Source organism: Oncorhynchus keta, chromosome 6, assembly GCF_023373465.1.
Source record: "Oncorhynchus keta strain PuntledgeMale-10-30-2019 chromosome 6, Oket_V2, whole genome shotgun sequence".
Classification (NCBI taxonomy): Eukaryota; Metazoa; Chordata; class Actinopteri; order Salmoniformes; family Salmonidae; genus Oncorhynchus; species Oncorhynchus keta.
In genome coordinates this window covers 43,076,736-43,102,406 of record NC_068426.1, presented here as the reverse complement: position 1 = coordinate 43,102,406, position 25,671 = coordinate 43,076,736, and the positions used below count along the sequence as shown (strand labels likewise).

The 25,671-nt window shown below is 42.2% G+C and overlaps 1 protein-coding gene across 1 annotated transcript in view; it reads right to left on the bottom strand.

Moving 5' to 3' along the window:
* Positions 1 to 11,698: 11,698 nt before the first annotated feature.
* Positions 11,699 to 25,671, bottom strand: part of LOC118385550 (serine/threonine-protein phosphatase 6 catalytic subunit) — a 31,525-nt gene continuing 17,552 nt past the window's right edge. Inside the window, exons 2-7 of the mRNA XM_035772773.2 lie at positions 17,774 to 17,869; positions 17,568 to 17,633; positions 16,770 to 16,911; positions 14,398 to 14,477; positions 14,075 to 14,284; positions 11,699 to 13,551 (exon numbers count right to left, since the gene is read on the bottom strand). Coding sequence (XP_035628666.1) covers positions 13,303 to 13,551; positions 14,075 to 14,284; positions 14,398 to 14,477; positions 16,770 to 16,911; positions 17,568 to 17,633; positions 17,774 to 17,869 — 843 coding nt within the window. The 3' untranslated portion in view covers positions 11,699 to 13,302. The remainder of the gene's footprint in view (positions 13,552 to 14,074; positions 14,285 to 14,397; positions 14,478 to 16,769; positions 16,912 to 17,567; positions 17,634 to 17,773; positions 17,870 to 25,671) is intronic.

Genomic DNA, 25,671 nt, shown 5'->3' with positions numbered 1-25,671 from the left:
TGTGAGAGCAATTTTGCTCTCACAACCGGCACCTCTAATTGTTGGGGAACTGCATACCGGTTATTTTTTGCCACTACTGTGATTCCGGCGTATGTGTGCCAGTAGACTGTTCAAGATTGAGAATGTACAGGATGCACTGTTCCAAGTTGTCAAATCACATCAGAGCCAAGCAGAAAGACTTCGACCTTCGAAAGAGGTCGAAATGTACACAATTGTTACCCGGAAGAAAATGGGGAACGGTCATGCTTTTTCAATTTCAGTCAGGGGATGGGTTTAGTATTTTACTCCAAAAGAGGGTCATGTCATTTGTAATCGATTCAATGTCATATTGCTCAATGTTTGAGAAATAGTTGCTTATTATATACAGATCAGTGTCTGATGCTGCCCCTCATCCCTGATTTGCACACAATATCAAGTACGCCTAGTGTGGTCTCAATCAAATGATCCATAGCCTATGCTATAGGCCTAGGCTATAGGAAGAGCATGCTCGGAGCAGCACATGGCAAAGATAGATCTCTAAGAAAATGTACTTCCTTCGAGGTTTTGCGCTGCTGGGATGGTGTATATAAAACTGAGCTACACTGCATTACACACTGCAATGGATATGCTCTCCCAATCATGAGCCGTAGCCTGCTCTTGATGATGTAACCCCTTTTGTGCTGCCTAACTAATGGCTGTGCTCTGTACAGTGGCACTTCAGGAAACGAGTCAAAGGCTTCTTCCGAAAATAGTTATTTATTTGTCCAGAAAATAAAATGCAATATCTGTGAGCATGGAGGACTACTGATGTTCTGTTCGGTTTGAGAGAGACAGCGGGAAGATGAGGTAAGCTTGCTACTGCTATAATTGATTTAATAAAAACAAATGTTTCTTTGCCCATAATGAAGCTATTTATCAGAGTAATTGACCTCTGTGGAAGGACCACCAGGGGGCAGGCTGGGCTCACGGATAGTAGCCCAACCAGGCATGTGAGTCAAGGTAACCAGAGGCAATTAAGCACGGCTGACGGTACATATGACATATTCTCTTTCCCCTACAAGAGAGAGGAGGGAACTAGCAGAGAAGGGAGGGAAAAGAAAGTATAAGAGTGGTTGCTCCACCAAAGGAGAGGATGTATCTTTTGGAAGGCGAGGAGAAGAAGGAGATAAACTATGTCTGGAGAATGGCCACCAAGAGAGGGGAGCTATCCACGAAGATCCATTAAGATAAACTATCTCTGGAGAATGGCCACCAAGAGAGGGGAGCTATCCACGAAGATCCATTAAGATAAACTATCTCTGGAGAATGGCCACCAAGAGAGGGGAGCTATCCACGAAGATCCATTAAGATAAACTATCTCTGGAGAATGGCCACCAAGAGAGGGGAGCTATCCACGAAGATCCATTAAGATAAACTATCTCTGGAGAATGGCCACCAAGAGAGGGGAGCTATCCACGAAGATCCATTAAGATAAACTATCTCTGGAGAATGGCCACCAAGAGAGGGGAGCTATCCACGAAGATCCATTAAGATAAACTATCTCTGGAGAATGGCCACCAAGAGAGGGGAGCTATCCACGAAGATCCATTAAGATAAACTATCTCTGGAGAATGGCCACCAAGAGAGGGGAGCTATCCACGAAGATCCATTAAGATAAACTATCTCTGGGCCACCAAGAGAGGGGAGCTATCCACGAAGATCCATTAAGATAAACTATCTCTGGAGAATGGCCACCAAGAGAGGGGAGCTATCCACGAAGATCCATTAAGATAAACTATCTCTGGAGAATGGCCACCAAGAGAGGGGAGCTGTCCACAAAGATCCATTAAGATAAACTATCTCTGGAGGATGGCCACCAAGAGAGGGGAGCTATCCACGAAGATCCATTAAGATAAATCCATTAAGATCTGAGAATCTGAAGATCCATTAAGGGCCACCAAGAGAGATCCATTAAGGAAGATCCATTAAGATAAACTATCTCTGGAGAATGGCCACCAAGAGAGGGGAGCTGTCCACAAAGATCCATTAAGATAAACTATCTCTGGAGGATGGCCACCAAGAGAGGGGAGCTATCCACGAAGATCCATTAAGATAAACTATCTCTGGGCCACCAAGAGAGGGGAGCTATCCACGAAGATCCATTAAGATAAACTATCTCTGGGCCACCAAGAGAGGGGAGCTATCCACGAAGATCCATTAAGATAAACTATCTCTGGAGAATGGCCACCAAGAGAGGGGAGCTATCCACGAAGATCCATTAAGATAAACTATCTCTGGGATGGCCACCAAGAGAGGGGAGCTATCCACGAAGATCCATTAAGATAAACTATCTCTGGGCCACCAAGAGAGGGGAGCTATCCACGAAGATCCATTAAGATAAACTATCTCTGGGCCACCAAGAGAGGGGAGCTATCCACGAAGATCCATTAAGATAAACTATCTCTGGGACCACCAAGAGAGGGGAGCTATCCACGAAGATCCATTAAGATAAACTATCTGGCCACCAAGAGAGGGGAGCTGATCCATTAAGATAAACTATCTCTGGGCCACCAAGAGAGGGGAGCTATCCACGAAGATCCATTAAGATAAACTATCTCTGGGCCACCAAGAATGGCCACGAAGATCCAAGAGATAAACTATCTGGACCACCAAGAGAGGGAGCTGGACCACCAAGAGAGGGGAGCTATCCACGAAGATCCATTAAGATAAACTATCTCTGGGCCACCAAGAGAGGGGAGCTATCCACGAAGATCCATTAAGATGGTGACAAACCCGTGAATTTGGTTGGAGTTTAAAGATTATCGTATTGTGTTCCTGTTTCATCTGAAGAAGATGTATGTTTTTCCTGGGGAGATTTTGATTGATTATGTTGGAGTGTTTGTATTGACCAAAATCCCTCAATAGAGAACAGTGTTCAATCAAGAAAACCTACTCCTGGCTTTACATAACTTACATTACTATGAAGCAGTAGCCAAGAAGATGAACAGTGAATTGGTGCTGAAAGTAAGCCAATTCGACAAGGTCTAATTCATTTTTAAAAGTCTCCACTTTCTGCTACTAACAAAAGGGCTTTGTGTGGGAGCCTACACAGGGTACAAACCATTAAGAACACCTTCCTAATATTTGAGTTGCACCCCCGTTTGCCCTCAGAACATCCTCAATTAGTCGGGGCATGGACTACAAGGTGTCGAAAGCGTTCCAGAGGAATGCTGGCCCATGTTGACTCCAATGCTTCCCACAGTTGTTAGAAGTTGACTGGATGTCCTTTGGGTAGTGGACCATTCTTGATATACAGTGCCTTGCGAAAGTATTCGGCCCCCTTGAACTTTGCGACCTTTTGCCACATTTCAGGCTTCAAACAAAGATATAAAACTGTATTTTTTTGTGAAGAATCAACAACAAGTGGGACACAATCATGAAGTGGAACGACATTTATTGGATATTTCAAACAAAAAAATCTAAAACTGAAAAATTGGGCGTACTACCTTATTATACAAAGCGATCCATCTTTAGTCCGTAATGCTTTGTGCTTAGAAACAAGCTGTAAAATGCCAGGGAAAGATGTGACTCCGACACATATGGGACATCTTTGGCTGGAATCTATGACATTCAGAGGCTGCGCTACAATCTTCTATAGCCGAGGAGATAAAGAAATTGACTTGGGAAGTAATATGTGATTCTGTCACTATCAACTGACGTTACTCTAAACAAGTCAGGAGCAAGCCAGCTCGCCTAAGGAACGGAAATGAATTATTTAGGTCAGACTGTTCTCTCTGCTACCGCATGGCAAGCGGTACCGGGACTCGTCTTCTACTCACAAGCCATAAGGCTGCTGAACAATGAATCAAATGGCTACCTGGACTATTTACATTGACCCCCCCATCCCCTTTTGTTTTTACACAGCGACCACTCGCTGTTTATTATCTATGCATAGTCACTTTACCCCTACCTACATGTACAAATGACCTAATTACCTCAACTAACCTGTACACCAGCACATTGACTCGGTACCGGTACTCCCTGTATATAGCCTCGTTATTGTTATTTGTGTTACTTTTTTTTAATGGTATTTTTTACTTTAGTTTATTTAGTAAATATTTTCTTAAGCAGTTCACGCTCTTGTATTCGGCACATGAAAACACAAATGTGTTTGAAGTGTGCAACTAGAGGTGAACAAAAAATCTCTAGACCACCTTTACTCCACACACAGAGACGCATACAAAGCTCTCCCTCGTCAAATCTGACCATGACTCGATCCTGATTCCTGGAAACAGGAAGTACAAGGAAGCGGATGCTAAGCTACAGGAATGTTTCGCTAGCACCGACATGGAATATGTTGCGTGATTCATCCGATGGCATTGAGGAGTACACCACATCAGTCACTGGCTTCATTAATAAGTACATTGATGATGTGGTCCCCACAGTGTCCATACATATTCCAACAAGAAGCCTTGGATTAACAGGCAACAGCGGCATTGAGCTAAAGGCTTGAACTGCCGAGTTCAATGAGCAGGACACTAATCCGGATGCTTATAAGAAATCCCGCTCCGGCCTCCGAAGAACAACAACAACCAACAGGTTGCTTACAGCCAGTGACTCCCACCTTACAGCCAGTAGTGATCCAAAGTCCCTGCTTACAGCCAGTGACTCCCACCTTACAGCCAGTAGTGATCCAAAGCCCCTGCTTACAGCCAGTGACTCCCACCTTACAGCCAGTAGTGATCCAAAGCCCCTGCTTACAGCCAGTGACTCCCACCTTACAGCCAGTAGTGATCCAAAGCCCCTGCTTACAGCCAGTACCCTACATAACCTACATTATTCATCTCATATGCATACGTATATACTGTACTCTATATCATCTACTGCATCTTTATGTAATACATGTATCACTAGCCACTTTAACTATGCCATTTTGTTTACATACTCATCTCATATGTATATACTGCACTCAATACCATCTACTGTATCTTGCCTATGCCGCTCTGTACCATCACTCATTCATATATCTTTATGTACATATTCTTTATCCCCTTACACTTGTGTCTATAAGGTAGTAGTTTTGGAATTGTTAGCTAGATTACTTGTTGGTTATTACTGCATTGTCGGAACTAGAAGCACAAGCATTTCGCTACACTCGCATTAACATCTGCTAACCATGTGTATGTGACAAAAAAAAGTGATTTGATTTTGATTTAATACTGGAGGGATAGATGTGCAGATGATGATGTGCAAGTCGAGATACTGGGGTGCAAAAGAGCAAGAGTGTAAGTAATAATACGGGGATGAGGTAGTTGGATTGGCTATTTACAGATTGGCTGTGTACTGGTACAGTGACCGGTAAGCTGCTCAGACAGCTGATGCTTAAAGTTAGAGCGGGAGATGTAAGACTCCAGCTTCAGAGATTTTTGCAATTTGTTCCAGTCATTGGCAGCAGAGAACTGGAAGGAAAGGCAGTCAAAGGAAGTGTTGGCTTTGGGGATGACCAGTGAAATATATCTGCTGGAGCGTGTGCTACGGGTGGGTGCTGCTATGGTGACCAGTGAAATGAGATAAGGCGGGGCTTTACCTAGCAAAGGCTTGTAGATGACCTGACATATCTGACAGATATGTAGTGAGGGACAGCCAACGAGAGCACACAGGTCGCAGTGGTGGGTAGTATATGGGGCTTTGGCGACAAAACGGATGGCACTGTGATAGACTGCATCCAATCTGCTGAGTAGAGTGTTGGGGGCTATTTTATAAATGACATTGCCGAAGTCAAGGATCGGTAGGATAGTCAGTTTTACGAGGGTATGTTTGGCGGCATGAGTGAAGGAGGCTTTGTTGCGATATAGGAAGTTGATTACAGATTTGATTTTGGATTGGAGATGCTTAATGTGAGTCTGGAAGGAGAGTTTACAGTCTAACCAGACACCTAGGTATTTGTAGTTGTCCACATATTCTAGGTCAGAACCGTCCAGAGTAGTGATGCTAGTCGGGCGGGAGGGTGCGGGCAGCAATCGGTTGAAGAGCATGAACTTAGTTTTACTAGTATTTAAAAGCAGTTGGAGGCCACGGAAGGAATGTTGTATGGCGTTGAAGCTCGTTTGGAGGTTGTTAGCACAGTGTCCAAAGAAGGGCCAGAAGTATACAGAATGGTGTCGTATGCGTAAAGGTGGATCAGAGAATCACCAGCAGCAAGAGCGACGTCATTGATATATACAGAGAAAAGAGTCTGCCCGAGAATTGAACCCTGTGGCACGCCCATAGAGACTGCCAGAGGTCCGGACAACAGGCCCTCTGATTTGACACACTGAACTCTATCTGAGAAGTAGTTGGTGAAACAGGCGAGGCAGTCATTTGAGAAGCCAAGGCTATTGAGTCTGCCGATAAGAATGCGGTGATATCTTATAACTATTACGTTAACCGTCTAAAATGAGCTAAATGCTCTTCAGTTGTGTGTTTAGTTTGCTAATATAGTAGCCAGTTAGCTAACTACATGGTTAGCTTCTTCCAAAAACAAACATTCACTTATAATTTTTTATTGACCCTTTATTTAACTAGGCAAGTCAGTTATGAACAAATTCTTATTTACAATGATGGCCTACATCGACCAAACCCGACGACGCTGGGCCAATTGTGCGCCACCCTATGGGACTCCCAATCATGGCCAGTTGTGATACAGCTGGGATTTGAACCAGGGACTGTAGTGATGCCCCTTGCACTCAGATACAGTGCCTTAGACCGCTTGGTAAAAGCAGAAGATCCCCTCCTAGATCAAGAGCAATGCTGGCTAATATTTGTTTTGTGTGAGTAGCATTTTTTAGTTACCGTACTTGAATACTTCTATAGTGTAGGTCAGAAACTGTACAAAATGTTAGCAATGCGCTTGTTAGCATTTAGTTAGCATTCTCTATGGGATTTTACATGTACTTATTAGTATTGCTAACCTTCGGGTTACAGCCCATCAGTGGGGTTTGTGTTCAGTGCCAGTATTACCGAATATCCCAGTATGGCACAAGGTCAGTATGACAATCTGGACACCGCCCAAGCCTAGAGCTGGACATTCTATTAGGAGACAATGCAATGAGACACCTGTGCGAGGTGTTCAGAGTAAATGGTACGGAGAGTGTTCGGGGATTCCATGAGTTCAAGGACTCCAAAGCTACAAAAAAAAGGCCAGTCTCCTTGTCACCTCTGATGAAAGCAGTAGAAACCATCGCCATATTCACCAGTGAATGCGAGCGTGCATTCAGCAGCATGAATGACATCGTGAAACGCGCTCACAGTGAGCTACCTCTCCAATTTGCTTTTCCTCAAACGCAACGATCAACCACTGCTGCTGTTCCACCCTTTGCCATATGTGAAGACGTGGCTGAGTAAAGGAAGGAGACACGCCAACACAACCGACTGCCTTGCCAAAGAACACACAAAGCAATGTGGAGCTTGTTTTGATATGATAAGGCGAAAGTGGGAAGATTGTTTTTTTATCTAAGTGATTTGAAAATGATATGCTAATAAGAATACATTTTTTTAAATTGTCTGTTCAACCTACTTTACACACCAGTCCTCCCTCTCTTCACTGCATTTCAGCACCATGGCCAGCTCCTCCAAACAAGCAGTTAAAGTGCTTGCAGCTTCAGCACCTGGACAGTGACTTGTTTAACATCATTAATGTTATGTCAGTCCTGGCACGCAGGGTCTTTCTGTTAACTAGACCTAATCTGTTTATGAAACTTGTTTTGTAGGCGCTAGTGTACAGCGGTACTGATATGCCTGTGTTTGTAAGCCTACGAACAAGGTCACAAAGCCTTAATAATAGCAATAAGGGACCTCAGGGGGTTGTGGTATATGGCCAATATACCATGTCTAAAGGCTGTTTCCAGGCACTCCACGTTGTGTCGCCCTTAGCCGTGGAATATTAACCCCCGCTGGGCATTATTATTATGTGAAGATGCTTGAACGCTGCCTTTATGAATTACCTCTCTGCTTTATAATGTGCTGATCTGTTCTTGAACCAACTGAACCATTTAAAATCATTCAATCAATCAATCAATCAAATTGTATTTATATAGCCCTTCGTACATCAGCTGATATCTCAAAGTGCTGTACAGAAACCCAGCCTAAAACCCCAAACAGCAAGCAATGCAGGTGTAGAAGCACGGTGGCTAGAAAATTCCTTATGAAGACCAGATGTACTACTGTTAAAACTATTTATTTATACTATACCGTATATATCTTCTTGATAGCACTGATACCTTTGCTTTTTAGGAATTGTAGCACTCAATACTTAAGTGGCATTTCATGGAGGTATTCCATATCTTTATCAGTGTTTTATTTAGTCCTGGTACAAAGGGTTTTGTTTATTAATGTTTATACATTTGAGAGCTTATAAAAATGTAATATTGAATTACATTAACAAACTCTTGAAGTCAGTATTGTATAGTACATTTTAAGTGTATATTATTGTTGTCTGATAGGCTACTAGACCTCAATGGAATAAGACTTATTTACAGTGAATAATCTAAAGGTCTCTATAGCATAATGGCATTAGTGAACTTCGGTGAACATAGTCTCATGCACCGACTTGGTAAAAAGACAGCTCCTGCACCTCTTCCATCCCAAGTGAATAACTGTATTTGGTTCGATTGTCATCAGCAATGAATTAGGACATGTCAGGATCAAGGGGAAAGTTGATAGCACTGACATTGCAATCAGGACACCAAAATGTGACAACTGTGCAAAGGGGGTGTATGCCTTCTAGTCAACTTGGTTCCATTCAAATTAATAGCTCCCTCGCCAGACTGGAGATGGAAGTCGAGAATAAAAATAAAAAAACAATTTGCTTCATTGTCATTTATTTTCAGTGGACATTTTTTAAAGCACTTTCAACTCAAGATGCTGTGAGAAAGCATCTCAAATCCCCAGAGCAAGGGCGACCTCGGCTACAGAATATGACACTCACCTTAAAGAACCGTCCGGCTTGTGTCAAGTCCGAGTCCACTTGAAAGCAGTTGATCTATATTTCTTAAAATTAGACAAATCGTTTTGACAGAAATGAAGGGAGTATTGAGAAAAACGACAAAATCAGTGCAGTAATTTGTAACAGGACACACGCGCGTCTTTGCAGTGACACAAGCAGGGCTCGTTGCACTATTACATAACGTAACGATGAGCCGGTGTTACATTCAGCGTGCACGATGTTATGTTGGTGAGTTCGCCTAACTAACGTCGTTCGTTGTTAACGTGGTAACGTTAGATTTGGAATCGTTCATGCAAAAATAGCCTCCAGCCAATCAATTACGTTTAGCTGGGTAGCTATTAACAGTGCATCCGTTTAAGCAGCATGATCCAGGCAAAGGTTGAGATACTCTGTGATACAGCAGGTAGCTGACTAACAATATCTAGCTACTGTAGCTAGTATGATGATGTGCAAGTAATTTAATCTGGTTACTACCGCTAAAGTAACGTTAGTTGCGAGAACAGCTGGGCAATGGGAGACGTAGCAACTATCGGTAACGTTGGCTAGCTAATATACTACCTAGCTAACGTTAACGAACTGACTCGTTCCTACTGTTGTTGTCTCCATCAGTCGTCCTCTGGTCAACCGTATCCAGGTGTAAAATGTATGTAGCTAAATGTATAACCCGTTTCTAAATCAGAGCATCCAATGCAGTGCCGCGCCGTCGTATACAGCTGTTTCACGGTTAACGGACCGGTGTTGCACGGTTGTCAGCCTCAACTAGCTGCGGGTGGTTGTATGTGCGTGCCAATGTGTATATGAAAAGGTGTCTGCTGTGGCTGTGGTACAGGAAGGTGCGCCAGTGGAGGAAAAACCCTAAACGTTCTGCACGGGATGTATGATCAATCAGGTTCGCTTTTTCAGTCAGTCCTCTTTGCTAACTGATTAAAGGCACAGTCTGTAAGACTTTCAGTCGTTTCAATAAATATCAACATCTTGATACTGAATAATTAACTTATAATTTCATTAGATACTTTTATTTGTAAAACTGCCTCAACTTATAATAACCCAAAACCTAAGTATATTCCTTTGACACTTGATGAAAGCTTTAAATCATGTAAGGTATTAAAGTTAAGTAAAATATTGCTGTGAGCAGCAATGAACGGGGTTCAAAGGATGACAGAATGTACACAAGATCAGTTGGATAACAAAGAGAGCATTCTATCATGTAGGAACTATCCTCCTTCATATGCAATCAGTTAAAGCATTACCATGTTTATCAATACCACAAGGATGACGCAAGTAAAGTTTAGTCTAGCAGTGTAGGTTGGTTATCTTTGAATGCAGCAGGTAATCATTCTTAATGTCATTACTTAATATATTACATTTATACAGTGCATTCAGAAAGTATTCAGAACCCTTGACAGTGTTTTTCCCAATCTACTCACAATACCCCATTATTACAAATCAAAAACAGGTCTTTAGAAATTGTGAAATATACATTCACATAATTCACATAATCATTACAGTACTTTGTTGAAGCACCTTTGGCAACGATTACAGCCTCGAGGCTTCATGAGTATGATGCTGCAAGCTTGGCATAACAGTATTTGGAGAGTTTCTCACATTATTCTCTGCAGATCCACGCAAGCTCTGTCAGGTTAAATGGGGAGTGTCACTGCACAGCAATTTACAAGTTTTCATCTGTACTTTGCTCCGTTCATCTTTCCCTCGATCCTGACGAGTCTCCCAGTCCCTGCAGGTGAAAAACTCTTGGCACCTCACTAATGCTCGTGGCTGAATGGAAGCAAGTACCCACAGCAATGTTCCAACATCTAGTGGACAGCCTTCCCAGAAGGGGGGGCAACTCCGTATTAATGCCCATGATTTTGGAATGAGATGTTCGACAAGCAGGTGTCCACTTACCTTTGGTCATGTGTGTTAATAACATTGATGCGTTCGAAGATGAACTCTTTAGGGACTATTGTGATGAGTCCAAAGACCACATTTGGAATGAATATGACTTTTAGTCCTAATTATTTTAAGAATTAGCGTTATAGTCAAAAAAGTGAATTGTTAATAGTTTTAAAAAATAAGTAAAGATATCAATGCCAAACAACCTGGTTCATCATGGTAATGTCTTTGGTAGGCCATTGTGGAGGGGATTTACAAAGGATTTAAATAGACACGTAGATTTATCAATAACTGGGCTCGATCACCTAGATTTATTATTATATTATATTATTTTCACAAACTAGGTTAAGAGATGTACCATAAACCTACGTACTGAATGGTGTCATTTGGATTTTATGGTTCATGAGAAGTTTTTCCAAAGGTTTTCCAAAATGTCCAAGATGGAGGAAAATCTATCCTGACAGACCTTATGGGTCCTTGGGGCAAATTTGTTCAGCATGAGGAAAGAAACCGATACAAAGTGTCAAGTCTCTAGGTCAAACAGGTGATGGATGAGGGTTCAAGTGAGACTGCTTATAACAGCACCACCTATAGGCCAATCAGTGCCATTCTTTTTGACAAAGTTACTTATGGGCTCAAGTTTCAGTGCGCCAAATTAGAAAGTTTGCTGTGAATCCCTAAATTATGCAACCAAAATGAAAATCAGTGCAACCACTGCAGGGCTGAAACCCTGACTTCAAGCCAAGGCAAGTTTAGAGTTTACACCCTTGCAGGGAGTTGCGCCACCCCACTTCTAACACCAATGCATCAACCACCATTAGAAGAGATTTCTCAGATCTTTTTCAACAAAACACAAACAGGTACTTAAATTAGTAAAGGCCTTTTATTTTCAATTGGTATATGGGTTGCAGTCTACAATAATAAAATACAACAAATCAGAGCAGAAAAAAATAGGAACAATAAATCAATACAATTATTTGAATGTACAAAAGCATCATAACCCACTCAGTCCCCATCGACTGATCTGGTTTAAAAAACAACAACAACAACGAGATACTTAAATTGCTGTCTTTGGTGGAAATAAGTTTTCTATAGGTTACATCTGAGAAAGAGCATATTATCAGGTGACCTGCTTTTAGCATAATTGCAATATCGACCCAGTTGGAACAATAACACTCAAAACACACACCACTGAAACTCCATTCAATAGTTAACATGGAATTCTGTGACACAGTGCAATCAAAGGAATTCACTCCGAGGCATCATATGATAACCCTATAAAGAAGCAGAGCAGATGAATGACTTAAATGTGCACAAAGCTGCAGAACATTGAGTTTTCATACAATTCAATTTTATTGGAAATGCATGTCCCATTTACTACCATCGAATGGAATTTGAGGGAGTATAAATTAAAGCAGGTGCATTGGCACGTAGTAATGTATGAAGATGGGGCTTCAATTGAAATGAGGGGTCAACGGGACTTTTGACTCAATTCATACAATACAACAATGTTATCTGAAAAAAAAAAGCAAATAAAAACACATTCGGCAACATCAAATACTTTCAAGGGAAGAGGAAGGTCTGAGAATGTATATTTCAAGACAAAAATGGAGACAAACAGAGAGATGCAAGTCCCCTTGGGAGAAGCTGGGGGTGGGTGGGGGTAGTTAACAGTGGGGACAATATCCCAGTCCCATAACCGTTAACCTAAACCTCTTTGCAGATAACAAGGAACCAGATAGGTATAACGAAATATATAGATAGCTGCCCTAAACCCATTAGAAGATTCAGCCCAGAAGCATCTGCTGTTCTGCCAAATGACATGTACTCGAGGTGCTGACCTGTTGCACCTTCTATAACCACTGACTATTTTTTTGACCCTGCACTGGTCATCTATGACTGTTTAAACATCTTGAAGAACAATCTGGCCCAAATGGACATGTACTCTTATAATATCCACCTGGTACAGCCAGAAGAGGACAGGCCACCCCTCAGAGCCTGGTTCCTCTCTAGGTTTCTTCCTAGGTTCCTGCCTTTCTGGAGTTTTTCCTAGCCACTGTGCATCACGATCTGCATTGCTTGCTTTTTTGGGGTTTTAGGCTGGATATCTGTTAAAGCACTTTGCGACAACTGCTGATGTGAATCAATTGACTGATTGAAGCATCTATCACTTTGGTGTTTGTAGATCTGAAAGGATCAGACAGGCGTAAAGTAAACAAACTAGTGACCGCTCCACCTCGCTTTCTAATGAGGTATAGGGGAGCTTCTATCATATTGAAAACACCCATCTCATTCCCTCAGATCTGTAAACGTTGAAGGGACAAGAGCTATGGTCATGGACCAGACAGACCATTGTGATATTTCTTAGTTACACCAATCCCCTCCCTTAAGACTGCAAACACCAAAAGGGATAGGGGCAAGGGGAAGAGGCTGGGGGTTATTTTGGAACTGAACAAAATGGCTGGTCATTAGAGGAAGTAAGGTGTTGTTGTTCGGGGAGGGATGACCCGCTCAGAGTCGGGCACGGCGCGGAACAGCTTGGGCTCCCGTGTGTTCACGTCCTTGAAAACCATGATGGAGGCAATGTTTCCACAGCGGTAACAGTAGTTGGGCGCGGACCACACCGTCACCAGCTTCTCATCGAACATGAACTTGTAGCCCTCGTGGACCAGCTGGTGTGCACGGCAGATCAGCTTCAGATTGTTGATGTGAACGAACTGAAATTGGTAAAGAAGGATCATGGATGTAACTCGGTATTCAACATAGGTGAGGTGCGCCCCCAAAGAGTCCGTTCCACTTAGAACTCCATCAAGGCTACAGATGAACTTTTCCCCACATGTGCGATCAAAAGTTGCCCCCTTTAACCCCCTAGATCAGGGTTTCCCAAACACGGTCCTGGTGCCCACCCTGGATGCACGTTGCTTTGCCCTAGCACTAGAGCGGATTCAAATAACCAACCCATCTTTAACCTTTGATAATTTGAATCGGCGGTGTTGTGCTAGGGCATAAACCCCAGGACAGTCACCCCCTCAGTTTACAATTCAACCACTGAAGGTGTCGATAGTTAGAATGACCATGTCACTTACTCTCTGCATAGGCAATGACGCCTTGTGATTGGCAGGAGGCGAGACAATAAATGCAACCAAAACAGTCAGTCTGGAAGCCCGTCTAGGCCTGTATTTATCATAATCCCCTTCGGTAGTTACCCCTCTCCGCAGGAGAACAATTTGATGCATTTACCTCATTAGTGACCTTGGCGCCAAAGAGCCAGCCTGCACCTCGCGGACTGATGGCCCAGGTGTCCACATCCTCTGGGTCCGACCACACCAGGTCACAGAAGGCCCCCTTGTGGGGAATCTCTTGGTTGCGCTCGATTGTGCGGATCTGGTCCAGGGTCTTGATGTCAGGTGAAAGACCACCATGCACACAGAGGACTTGCTCGTCTATCAACTGTGGTCAGAAACTCCTATTAGTTATAGACTCATAAGTGTGGGAAAATGTAACGTAACAAAAGCACACATTTTTTAAATTTTTTTATAATTGAAATCAATGGCTGGACTTACAGCAGCTACTGTTAGCATGTCAAACACTTTAGTGCAGTATCGCCAGGCGTTTGCATTTCCGTATTTCGTTTGGCACTCATCTGCAAAAATATATACATATATTACACTTCACACATAATTCTGGTAGTGCTTCTTTTTATGGTACAACATTCACAGATAATGGAAAAAAATGTATAATTACACAGTAGTAACCTATAAATGGTTTCTTCAGGTTGTTAAAACAAAATGCTGTTGGTTAAAACAAAATGCTGTTACAGAAACCTAACAATGCAAATTAAACTAAAAAAGAAAAATGGAGCCCGCACCTTCCCGAGGGGACTAATGAAGTAGACTGGTGAAAGCATTCGGGGAAACCAGCCTGTGGGAAAAAAATCTTCTTACAACCAAGACCTCAATCCAACTTGGGACCTGGAATGTCTGTACAACGTACTAAGCAGGAAAAGCAGCACAAGAATCCCCAAGTTATAAAAGGAATACAACAACTAGCTGAAGCTTGCTGGAATGGTGCAGGTTGGACCACACTATCAAAAACAGGAAGTGATTTCCTATTCAGGACATGAGAATGAAGACCACACATAATGGGAGGCAGTTTCAACAAGGACCATCACAGCAAGGTTTTAACTACAAAGCCAGGAAAGTAACCATTGTCCAATGGTACACACCTATATAAAACACAATGCAGTGGATGAATCAGAACAACTCTATTACGAGAATCTACAAGCAGTTTATGATGCAACACCCAAGACGGGTTCAGACAACACAGGTAAAGACACCATAATGGGGGTTCATGGCCTTGGTCAGACAAAATGGTCCCCTTGTGGTGGAGAGCTATTATTCACTTCTGTGCCATAAACAACCTAGTTGTAGGAGAGCGCATCTTTCCCACAAGAGAATCCATAAAGCAACCTGGGACTCGACAATATCACCAGAGGGCAACTGAAGAAGGAGCTTACTTGACTTCAGGGTTAGGAGAGGCATTGCCTCCGACCACCATCTGGTCGTGGGAACCCTCAACACCAAGCTGAGAGCCTTAAAAAGATGCCAAGTAAAAAACCACATCACAAGTTCAATACCCAGAGCCTCAGAACACAACCGATGTAAAAGGAGACAAACTGTCACGCTGCAGAACAGATTCCACAACCATCTCACACTTCACTGAGGAAAAACACACTAGACAAGCAGTGGACCATGTTAACAACACCTGGTCAGAAAGTTGGTCTGTACGTCCACGGGCTGTAAGGAAAACAATCGGAAAGAGTGGCTCTCAGATGCAACCTGGATTCTTATAGAGGAAAGGAGGTAGCTGACACAGAACCTCTGCAGAGATATCCAAAACGTAATGTTCTAACTATAATTACTGTTCCCTGAAAGAGGTAAATTAGGTACAACATATTAAGAGGAGTCGCAATCTCGCGACTTCGGTTGAAGGGTCTAAAAATCACACTTGCCAAGGCCAACGAAATCCACACCTCGCTGGAAGCCCAACCTTCCACAGGTGATACGCATGAGGCTCGGATTCATTCCTTCAATTTAACACCACTCTTCACCAAGCACAGGAACGAGTGGTGCGGGGCCAAACAGGTGTTTCAGTGGTTCATAAATCACACCCCCCCATTTTAGAATAAGGCTGTAACTTAATAAGTTGTGTAAGGAAGGGGTCTGAATCGTTTCCGAATGCACTGTATATAGACAAAAAACAGATTCCATATGGGATCGAATGTTGGGCTTTTGCACAGATGGGGCTCCATCTATCCCGGGACAGCAGCCAGACCTCTGCACTCTAGTTATGAATGAGTCCCCCTCTGCCATATGGACGCATTGTATGATACACCAAGAGCAACAGGTGGCAAATGAGCAGAGCACAGAACTCGGAGACACAGTATACAGCAGCAGTTAACATCAATAGTGAACTACAGCAAACCACAGCCACTTCGTGCACACCTGTTCGCAAAACTATGTGGAGATTTTCCTCCCTCAAAGGGCGCTGAGGCCTCAGGAATAGTCAAGGTCATGATGCTGCAGAAGTGTGGGGGGGATGCACAACAAAATTGTAGCCAGTACCCTGACGTCACTGTTCACATGATCTAGGGCGACACTGAGCATGCGGGCCAAATGAGGAGACAAAGAAGGCAGGAACCACCTGGAATGAGGTCAAGAAAACCCCTCCTCCGAAAACCCCTCTTCGTGCCACTAGGGGCTTAAAGGAATAAGCCAAGAAACTCAACTTATAAATGACTTATTTGTTTGTTCATTTAGTTAGAACCAGTAAGTCAGCAGTCACAATAACTAGGGCACGAGACCCTAGAAGTATACATGTGGTCTTATGTGTTGTTAGAGTTCATGTGCCCCCAGCAATTAGGCATGTTGCTCACCGTAAAAACCGTACACCTGTGTGATCTGCCTGCTTTCGTGATTTCCTCGTAGAAGCGTGATGCGGTCCGGCCACTTGGCTTTTAAGGCTAGCAGGTACGTGAACGTCTCCAAGCTGTAGTATCCCCTGTCCACAAAGTCTCCCTGAGGAAACAGAGACCGTCACTGACCAGGGTTCAGAGCAATCTCAAGTCATCCAGTTTCTAAACAGCAATCACTAACTCAGAGAGGCTGCTGCCTACATGGAGACCCAATCACTGGCCACTTTAATAAATGGATCACTAGTCACTTCATACAATGCCACTTTAATAATGTTTACATATCTTACATTATTCATATCACATGTATATACTGTATTTTATTTATAATGTTTACATATCTTATACACTTATACACGATATACACAGGGGGCACCAGTATCGGGTCAGTGTGCAGGGATACAGGCTAGTTGAGGTAATCTGTACATGTAGGTGGGGACAAAGTGACTATGAATAGGTACGCATCACATGTATACTGTATTACATACATTACATTACTCATATCACATGTATATATTGTATTTTTACCATCTATTGCACCATGCCTATGCAGCTCGGCCATGTGTTTATTAGGTAGTTGTTGGGGATCGCTAGATTTCCTGTTAGATATTACTGCACTGCCCAAACTAGAAGCACAAGCATTTCGCTACACTCGTATTAACATCTGCTAACCATGTGTACGTGACAAATAACATTTGATTTCTTACCATACTCAATATTATCCCTGCTACAGAACAGTAAAAAAAAAAAAAAACTTCTTACCATAAAAATGTAGTTTGTGTCTGGAACTTGTCCGCCAGTTCTGAAGAGTTCACATAGGTCATAAAACTAGAGACAGGGATCAGAAAGACAATTTCACATTCACGGCAAGTGGATCATACTACCATCAAAATGTAGATGTTTAAAATGCGCATAGTGAGAGAACAAATGAATTTGGGAAAGGTATCAAAAAGAAAATTAGATAATACCTGGCCATGAATGTCTCCACAAACAGTGACGGGAGTGGATACTGGTTGAACATTTGATTCCTCGAGCAGCAAATCACATACGTAGTCACATAATCTCTGTAAGGGGTGAGACACATGACACAATTATCAGGCTGACAAATAACACTTGCACGATGGGCCGACTGATATTTTGACACAACCATATTTGAATTTGTTAACGTTAGAGGTATCAAAATTGAAATAATGTTGCAGGGCAACGGGATTTAACTCTTACGCCACGAGGCCCGAAGCCTGCTGGTTTTCTGTCCTACCTGGTCTTAAAAATCAGTCCCTGATTAGAGGGGAACAATAAATAAAAAAACGCAGTGGAACTGGCTTCGAGGTCCAGAGTTGAGTTTGAGGGTTATAGAGTGTGTTCCCCTCTGACCAGAGTGGGTGAAAACCCACTTTGGTGATGACTTTTTACTTACTTGTGTCCTAATATACACGTTACCGAGACAAATATGATTGTTCTGAATCATTCAGTGGGGTCTTTAACCTGTTAGTCCACTAGGGGCAGTATTTCATTTTGGATAAAAGGACGTGCCCGTTTTAAGCGCAATATTTTGTCACGAAAAGATGCTCGACTATGCTTGGAATTGATAGTTTTGGAAAGAAGACACTCTTACGTTTCCAGAACTGCAAAGATTTTCACTGTGAGTGCCATAGAACAAATGCTTCAGGCAAAACCAAGATGTTTGACCGACCAGGAAATGAACAGGATTTCTGAGGCTACGTTTTCCATGATCGCCTTATATGGCTGTGAATGCGACAGGAATGAACGGACACTTTCTCTTGTTTCCCCAAGGTGTCTGCAGCATTGTGACGTATTTGTAGGCATATCATTGGAAGATTGACCATAAGAGACTACAATTGCCAAGTGTCCCGCACGGTGTCTGCGTGGAAATTGGTGCGCAAAAGTCAGCTACCAGTATTTTTCCATCCGAATCAGAGAAGAATGCAGGCTTCCAGGGACGGCATTTCAATGAAGAGATATGACAAAACACCTTGAGGATTGATTCAAACAACGTTTTCCATGTTTCAGTCGATATTATGGAGTTAATTCGGAAAAAGTTTGACGTGTAGGTGACTGAATTTTCAGTTAGTTTCGGTAGCCAAATGCATAGTAACAAAACGGAACGATGTGTCCTACACAAGAATCTTTCAGGAAAAACTGGACATCTGCTATGTAACTGAGAGTCTCCTCATTGAAACATCTGAAGTTCTTCAAAGGTAAATTATTTTATTTGATCCCTTTGCTGGTTTTTGTGAATATGTTGCGTGCTAAATGCTAACGCTAAATGCTAAGCTAGCTATCACCACTCTTACACAAATTATTGTGTTACACTGGTTCTAAAGCATATTTTGAAAATCTGAGACAGGATTGTTAAGAAAAGGATAAGCTTGAGAGCAGGCATATTTATTTCATTTTTAGAAATCGCTAACGTTGCGTTATGGTAATGAGCTTGAGGCTGTAGTAACGCGACCGCATGCGGGATGGGGCGGACTATGAGGTTAACTTATCGATATAGCCCAAAAGTCAGATTTCGTAGCCTAAAACACCAGATAATAAACATTGAGCTCTGTTGTCAGAGCAGTGCAGCTTTCTTCGCGAAATTTTTGAGGATTTCACATTTTGTGGTCGTCTCGTCTTCTAAGTTGTTTCCGCGGGTCACAAATAGCTACATTAGCATGACATGAGCAGAATTAAATCTAAAAAGGCTTTGAAAAATAAAAAGCTTGCCGTACACGCTCACACGGAACCCAAACTGGCTGCGCGCGTGCCCCATCGCGCATAAATGTATTTTGTCCCCCTACACCAAACGCGGTCACGACACGCAGGTTAAAATATCAAAACAAACTCTGAACCAATTATATTAATTAGGGGACAGGTCAAAAAGCATTAAACATTTATGGCAATATAGCTAGTTGGCTTGCACTTGCTAGCTAATTTGTCCTGGGATATAAACATTGAGTTGTAATTGAACCTGAAATACTCAAGGTCCTCTACGCCACCAATTAATTTACATATAAAAACAGTCAACCTAATAGTTTCTAGTCATCTCTTCTCCTTCCAGACTTTTTCTTCTCTTGACTTTATATTGCGACTGGCAACTTTCATAAATTAGGTGCATTACCGCCACCGACCTCGTTCGTCTTTCAGTCACCCACGTGGGTATAACCAATGAGGAGATGGCACGTGGGTAACTGCTTCTATTAACCAATGAGGAGATGGGAGAGGCAGGACTTGCACTGCAATCTGCGTCAGAAATAGAACTGATTTCTATTTTAGCCCATGGCAATGCAGACGCTCGTTGGCACGCGCGAGCAGTAAGGGTGCAATAATTGAATAATATAGGTTTCGGAATTTATTTTGCAATGCTCGCGCACGCAAAACGAGCGGTGTAATCAGCCCGCTAGGGCGCCGTTGACATTTCACAGCGTAACGCTTGTTTTTGTGAGAAGTCTGACAAAGAACAGGAACTTCAAATTAAAATTGCAGAATGCAGAAATCGTTCCGCCATTTCCTGGTTACTAAAACTAATAATTAGCCTAATTTTAGTGTGTATGACAAAATAAGCTAGTATAGTGTGTAGAGAGATTCATTGTACCAGCTAAACAGCTGTGAAATATTTTTGATCAGGGGCACAACTTTCATTGGGGACAGGGGTCATGCACCCCCCCAAAATCTGAAATTGCATTTTTGTCCACCCCCAGTTTTATCATTGCAATGTGATACAAATAGCAGCAATGGTGTGCTTTAGGACCATGCAGGCACATCAGAGTGTTCAGCCGGCTGGATTTAGGACAGCAAGGACACCACAGAGAGGGCTGACAGGCTGTGTGAATGCTGGCTAAACCAGTACGAGGGGGAGAGTTGAGCATAGTTCATTGTGTGTGCATGTATGTATGCATGTGTGTTGCGCTCCTTCGATGAGTTGTAAAAGCAAGCAGAGCATTAACTGGCTACTCTTTAGTTGACTGATATCGCTGGCAAGGTGAACTGCTGTTTAACTTCACAGGAAAAAACAAAACTAGTGTGTATTGGCTATTATTGATAGTACTACTAACATCTGTTTGTATGGAAATGTTTTGTAGCCTTTGTTTTGTTCCATTTCAGAAGTAAATTAACTTGGCTGGCTTTCGCAAGTTGATGTACTGTATGTACTGTATCCAAATAGATTGATAGATTGAAGTTGATGTAAGGATCCAAATAGATTAGATCAGCTTTCAAATAAATGGATTTAAAGAAAGACCCTCTCACCCACAGAGGGGGGAAGAGGGAACTGGTGTGGGGTGTGGGGGGGGGCAGCTTACTCCTTAATGAAAATCAAGGACAGAACATTCAGCTGCCACAGGAATGTGCCTTTGTCTACATAGACATTTTTCTGCCAAAACTAACACGTTCTAAAACAAATACTGGAACAGAACTTCAAACAAAGAACGTGGGAATGGTCAGAGGCGATCTAAAGAATGTAATTTCGGCTGTTATTTTGTCATTAAAAATGTTATAACTTCTGTAACTTGAAAAGTATACACACTATACAGTGGGGCAAAAAAGTATTTAGTCAGCCACCAATTGTGCATGTTCTCCCACTTAAAAAGATGAGAGAGGCCTGTAATTTTCATCATAGGTACACTTCAATTATGACAGACAAAATGAGGAGATAAAAAACCCATGAAATCACATTGTAGGATTTTTAATGAATTTATTTGCAAATTATACTTTTTTGCCCCACTTGTATGTGTGAAGTGTCCATGCGTTGTGTATGGAATATGAAACATTTGTGTTTTTGTTAATAGAGGGATGTGATTTTAGAAACTCAGAGGAAATGGTTTCTATAACCTTGTACAATTAAGTAGTCACCAACCCCTCCACTGAGGTCAGAGAGCATTTCAACCTCACAAACTGCCTTTTTGAACAAACTGTATAAAATGGTTTAAGAATTAACATATCAGACCAGAAAGATGGCAACCTGCACGCGTCCAAAGTGGTTCGAACTGATTATGATTTTTCAACGCCGATACTGATTATTGGAGGACCAAAAAAAGCCGATACCGATTAATCAAACGATTTTTACACACACACACACTTTTTTTTGTAAAAATGACAATTACAACAATACTGAATGAACACTTATTTTAACTTAATATAATACATCAATAAAATCAATTTAGTCGCAATTAAATCATGCAAAAGTAAAAGTGCAATATGTGCCATGTAAAAAAGCTAACGTGTAAGTTCCTTGCTCAGAAGATATGAAAGCTGGTGGTTCCTTTTAACATGGGTCTTCAATATTCCCAGGTAAAAAGTCTTAGGTTGTAGTTATTATAGGTCTATTTCTCTCTATACCATTTGTATTTCATATACCTTTGACTATTGGATGTTCTAATAGGTACTGCTTGAAGCATTGCGAAGAGCTTCTGGCAAACGCAGTAAAGTGCTGTTTGAATGAATGCTTACGAGCCTGCTGCTGCCTACCACCGCTCAGTCAGACTGCTCTATCAAATCAGACTTAATTATAATATAATAACACAAAGAAATACAAGCCGTAGGTCATTAATAATGGCCAAATCCGGAAACGATAATTTCGAAAACAAAATGTTTATTCTTTCAGTGAAATACGGAACCGTTCCGTATTTTATCTAACGGGTGGCATCCATAAGTTTAAATATCACTGTTACATTGCGCAACCTTCAATGTTATGTCATAATTCTGGCAAATTAGTTTGCAACGACCCAGGCGGCCCAAACTGTTGCATATACCCTGAACGCAAGAGAAGTGACAACTTCCCTAGTTTAATATTGCCTGCTAACTTGAATTTCTTTTAACAAAATATGCAGGTTTAAAACAATATACTTCTGTGTATTAATTTTAAGAAAGGCATTGACATTTATGGTTAGGTACATTCGTGCAACGATTGTGCTTTAATCACAAATGGGCTTTTGTGAAATCATCCCGTTGGCAAAGTTGGCCGTCTTTGTTATAGGAAGAAATAGTCTTTCCACAGTTCGCAACGAGCCAGGCGGCCCAAACTGCTGCATATACCCTGACTCTGATCCACAGAATGCAAGGCACTGCATAGATTATATGCGACGCAGGACAAGCTAGGTAAACTAGTAATATCGTCAACCATGTATAGTTAACTTCTTAACCTTTTAAGGTATAGGGGGCAGCATTTTCGCTTTTGGATAAATAGCGTGCCCATTTTCAACTTCCTGCTACTCATGCCAGGAATATAAGATACGCATATTATTAGATGTGGCTAGAAAACACTATGAAGTTTCTAAAACTGTTTGAATCATGTCTGAGTATAACAGAACTTATGTAGCAGGCAAAACCCAGAGGACTAACAGTTCAGATTTATTTTTTTTGGTCTCTATCTGTTCACTGAGTTCTCATTAGCAAATGATATTTCTTAGGAACCTGTTTTCAGTTCCTACCGCTTCCACTGGATGTCACCAGTCTTTGGAAATTGGTTGAGGTTATTAATTTGTACAATGAAGAAGTAGGCCATCTAGGAACTGGGTAACACTGTTGAGAGTTGCGCAAGACGTGAAAAGTAGCGTTGGTTTGTTGTCTTCCTGTATTGAACACAGATCGACCAGTCTAAAATTTGATCGATTATTAATGATTAAAAATACCTAACGTTGTATTACAAAAAGTAGTTTGAAATATTATGGCAAAGTTTATAGGTAACTTTCAAAGTTTTTTGGAGTGACGTTGCGTTTTTTGGAAGTTGTTTTTTTCTGGATCAAACGTGTCAAATAAATGGACATTTGGATATATATGGACGGAATTAATTGAACAAAAAGGACCAATTGTGACGTTTATAGGACATATGGGAGTACCAACAAAAGAAGCTCGTCAAAGGTAATGCATGTTTTATATTTTATTTCTGCGTTGAATGTTTTCCAAGATGGCGTAGCAATCGGACGTGTGTTTTGTCTTGTCCCGTCCTGTCTAGTGTAAATATAGTTTTCTTCGTTTTTTTTTCTGTATATATTTCGTACATATTTTAATCTCACTTTCAAACTAGAGCTGAATATACTCTCCTGCAACCCGCATCACCCAATGTGGTACGGATCTGCTTTTTCCATACTTTACTTTAGAACCGGAACCACCATCAGAAGCTAGCCAGCTAACTAGCTACTAGCTCGTACTCAGTTAGCCATTGCTAGCGGTCTTCAAAGCTAACTAGGACACCAGCGCGACATCAACCCAGAGCATATCAGACTGCTCTTTCTCTACCACATCTCCGGATTCCTACCGCAAGCTCTGAACCTTTACACCGGATCATCGCAACTAGCTAGCTGCAATCCGAGTGGCTACTCCTGGCTAACGTCTCTGTCCCAAAACAAGCTACAGTTAGCCTTGAGCTAAGCCCATCTCCCGACTAGCCGAAGAGGCCCAACAATACCTCTTTTGCCAATTGGCCTGGACCCTTTACTGCCGACACGGGCCCCGCCCGATCCATCACGACTGGTCCGCCGACATAATCGTCCGAGGTGGTTTCAACAGGCTTTTCGTTGCGACATCGCCAAAGATCCATCTGCTGGCCAAGGCCCCATGAGCTTTCTGAAACGCTGTGTCTCCAGCTCACCCAGCGCACTAGAGCTCCTGTAGCATACTCCTGGGCTACAATTACCCGGGCCCGCGACCGGTCTGTCGATGTCACCGCAAGAAGAGGAATAAACAGACTCACCCCATCGCGACGTCCCCCAAAGGTTAGCTCTCTAGCCCTCGCTATCTCCCTGCTTGCTAATTCGGCCTGCTAACGGCTAGCTTGTCTAGCCCGGGCCTACGTACTGTTAGCTTGTTAGCACAGGCCTGCTAACCATCTGGCTCACTGCATTCCAAACACTCTGAACCCATTTACTTTATATCTCTCTTTGATTTTTATTTTGTTTATACCTTCCGGAAACCTGCCCCACCCACTGTGATACGGAATCGCTATCACCTTTAATTTTTATTTTATTTTACGACACACTCAAGAACCTCCAGACGCTAACCAGCTACAAGCTATTTAGTCATTGTTAGTTTTTTTTTTTTTTAAACCTGGATAACACTCGCCAGCCCAGCTTCCCTGCCCATCCACCGCTGCCCCTGGACACTGATCTCTCGGCTACATAGCTGACGCACGCTGGACTGTCCATTAATCACGGTACTCCATTCTGCTTGTTTGTTTTATCTGTCGGCCCAGTTGCCTAGTCAACGTCATTTTACCTGCTGTTTGTTGTGCTAGCTGATTAGCCTCGCCTACTGTTTTTAGCTAGCTTTCCCAATTCAACACCTGTGATTACTGTATGCCTCGCTGTATTTTTTTTTATTTTTTTTTATTTCACCTTTATTTAACCAGGTAGGCTAGTTGAGAACAAGTTCTCATTTGCAACTGCGACCTGGCCAAGATAAAGCATAGCAGTGTGAACAGACAACACAGAGTTACACATGGAGTAAACAATTAGCAAGTCAATAACACAGTAGAAAAAAAATGGGCAGTCTATATACAATGTGTGCAAAAGGCATGAGGAGGTAGGCGAATAATACAATTTTGCAGATTAACACTGGAGTGATAAATGATCAGATGGGCATGTACAGGTAGAGATATTGGTGTGCAAAAGAGCAGAAAAGTAGATAAATAAAAACAGTATAAAAACAGTATGGGAATGAGGTAGGTGAAAAAGGGTGAGCTATTTACCTATAGACTATGTACAGCTGCAGCGATCGGTTAGCTGCTCGGATAGCTGATGTTTGAAGTTGGAGAGGGAGATAAAAGTCTCCCTAATATGCCTTGTATACTGTTGTTCAGGTTAGTTATCATTGTTTTAGTTCACAATGGAGCCCCTAGATACACTCTGCATACCCCTGTTACCTCCTT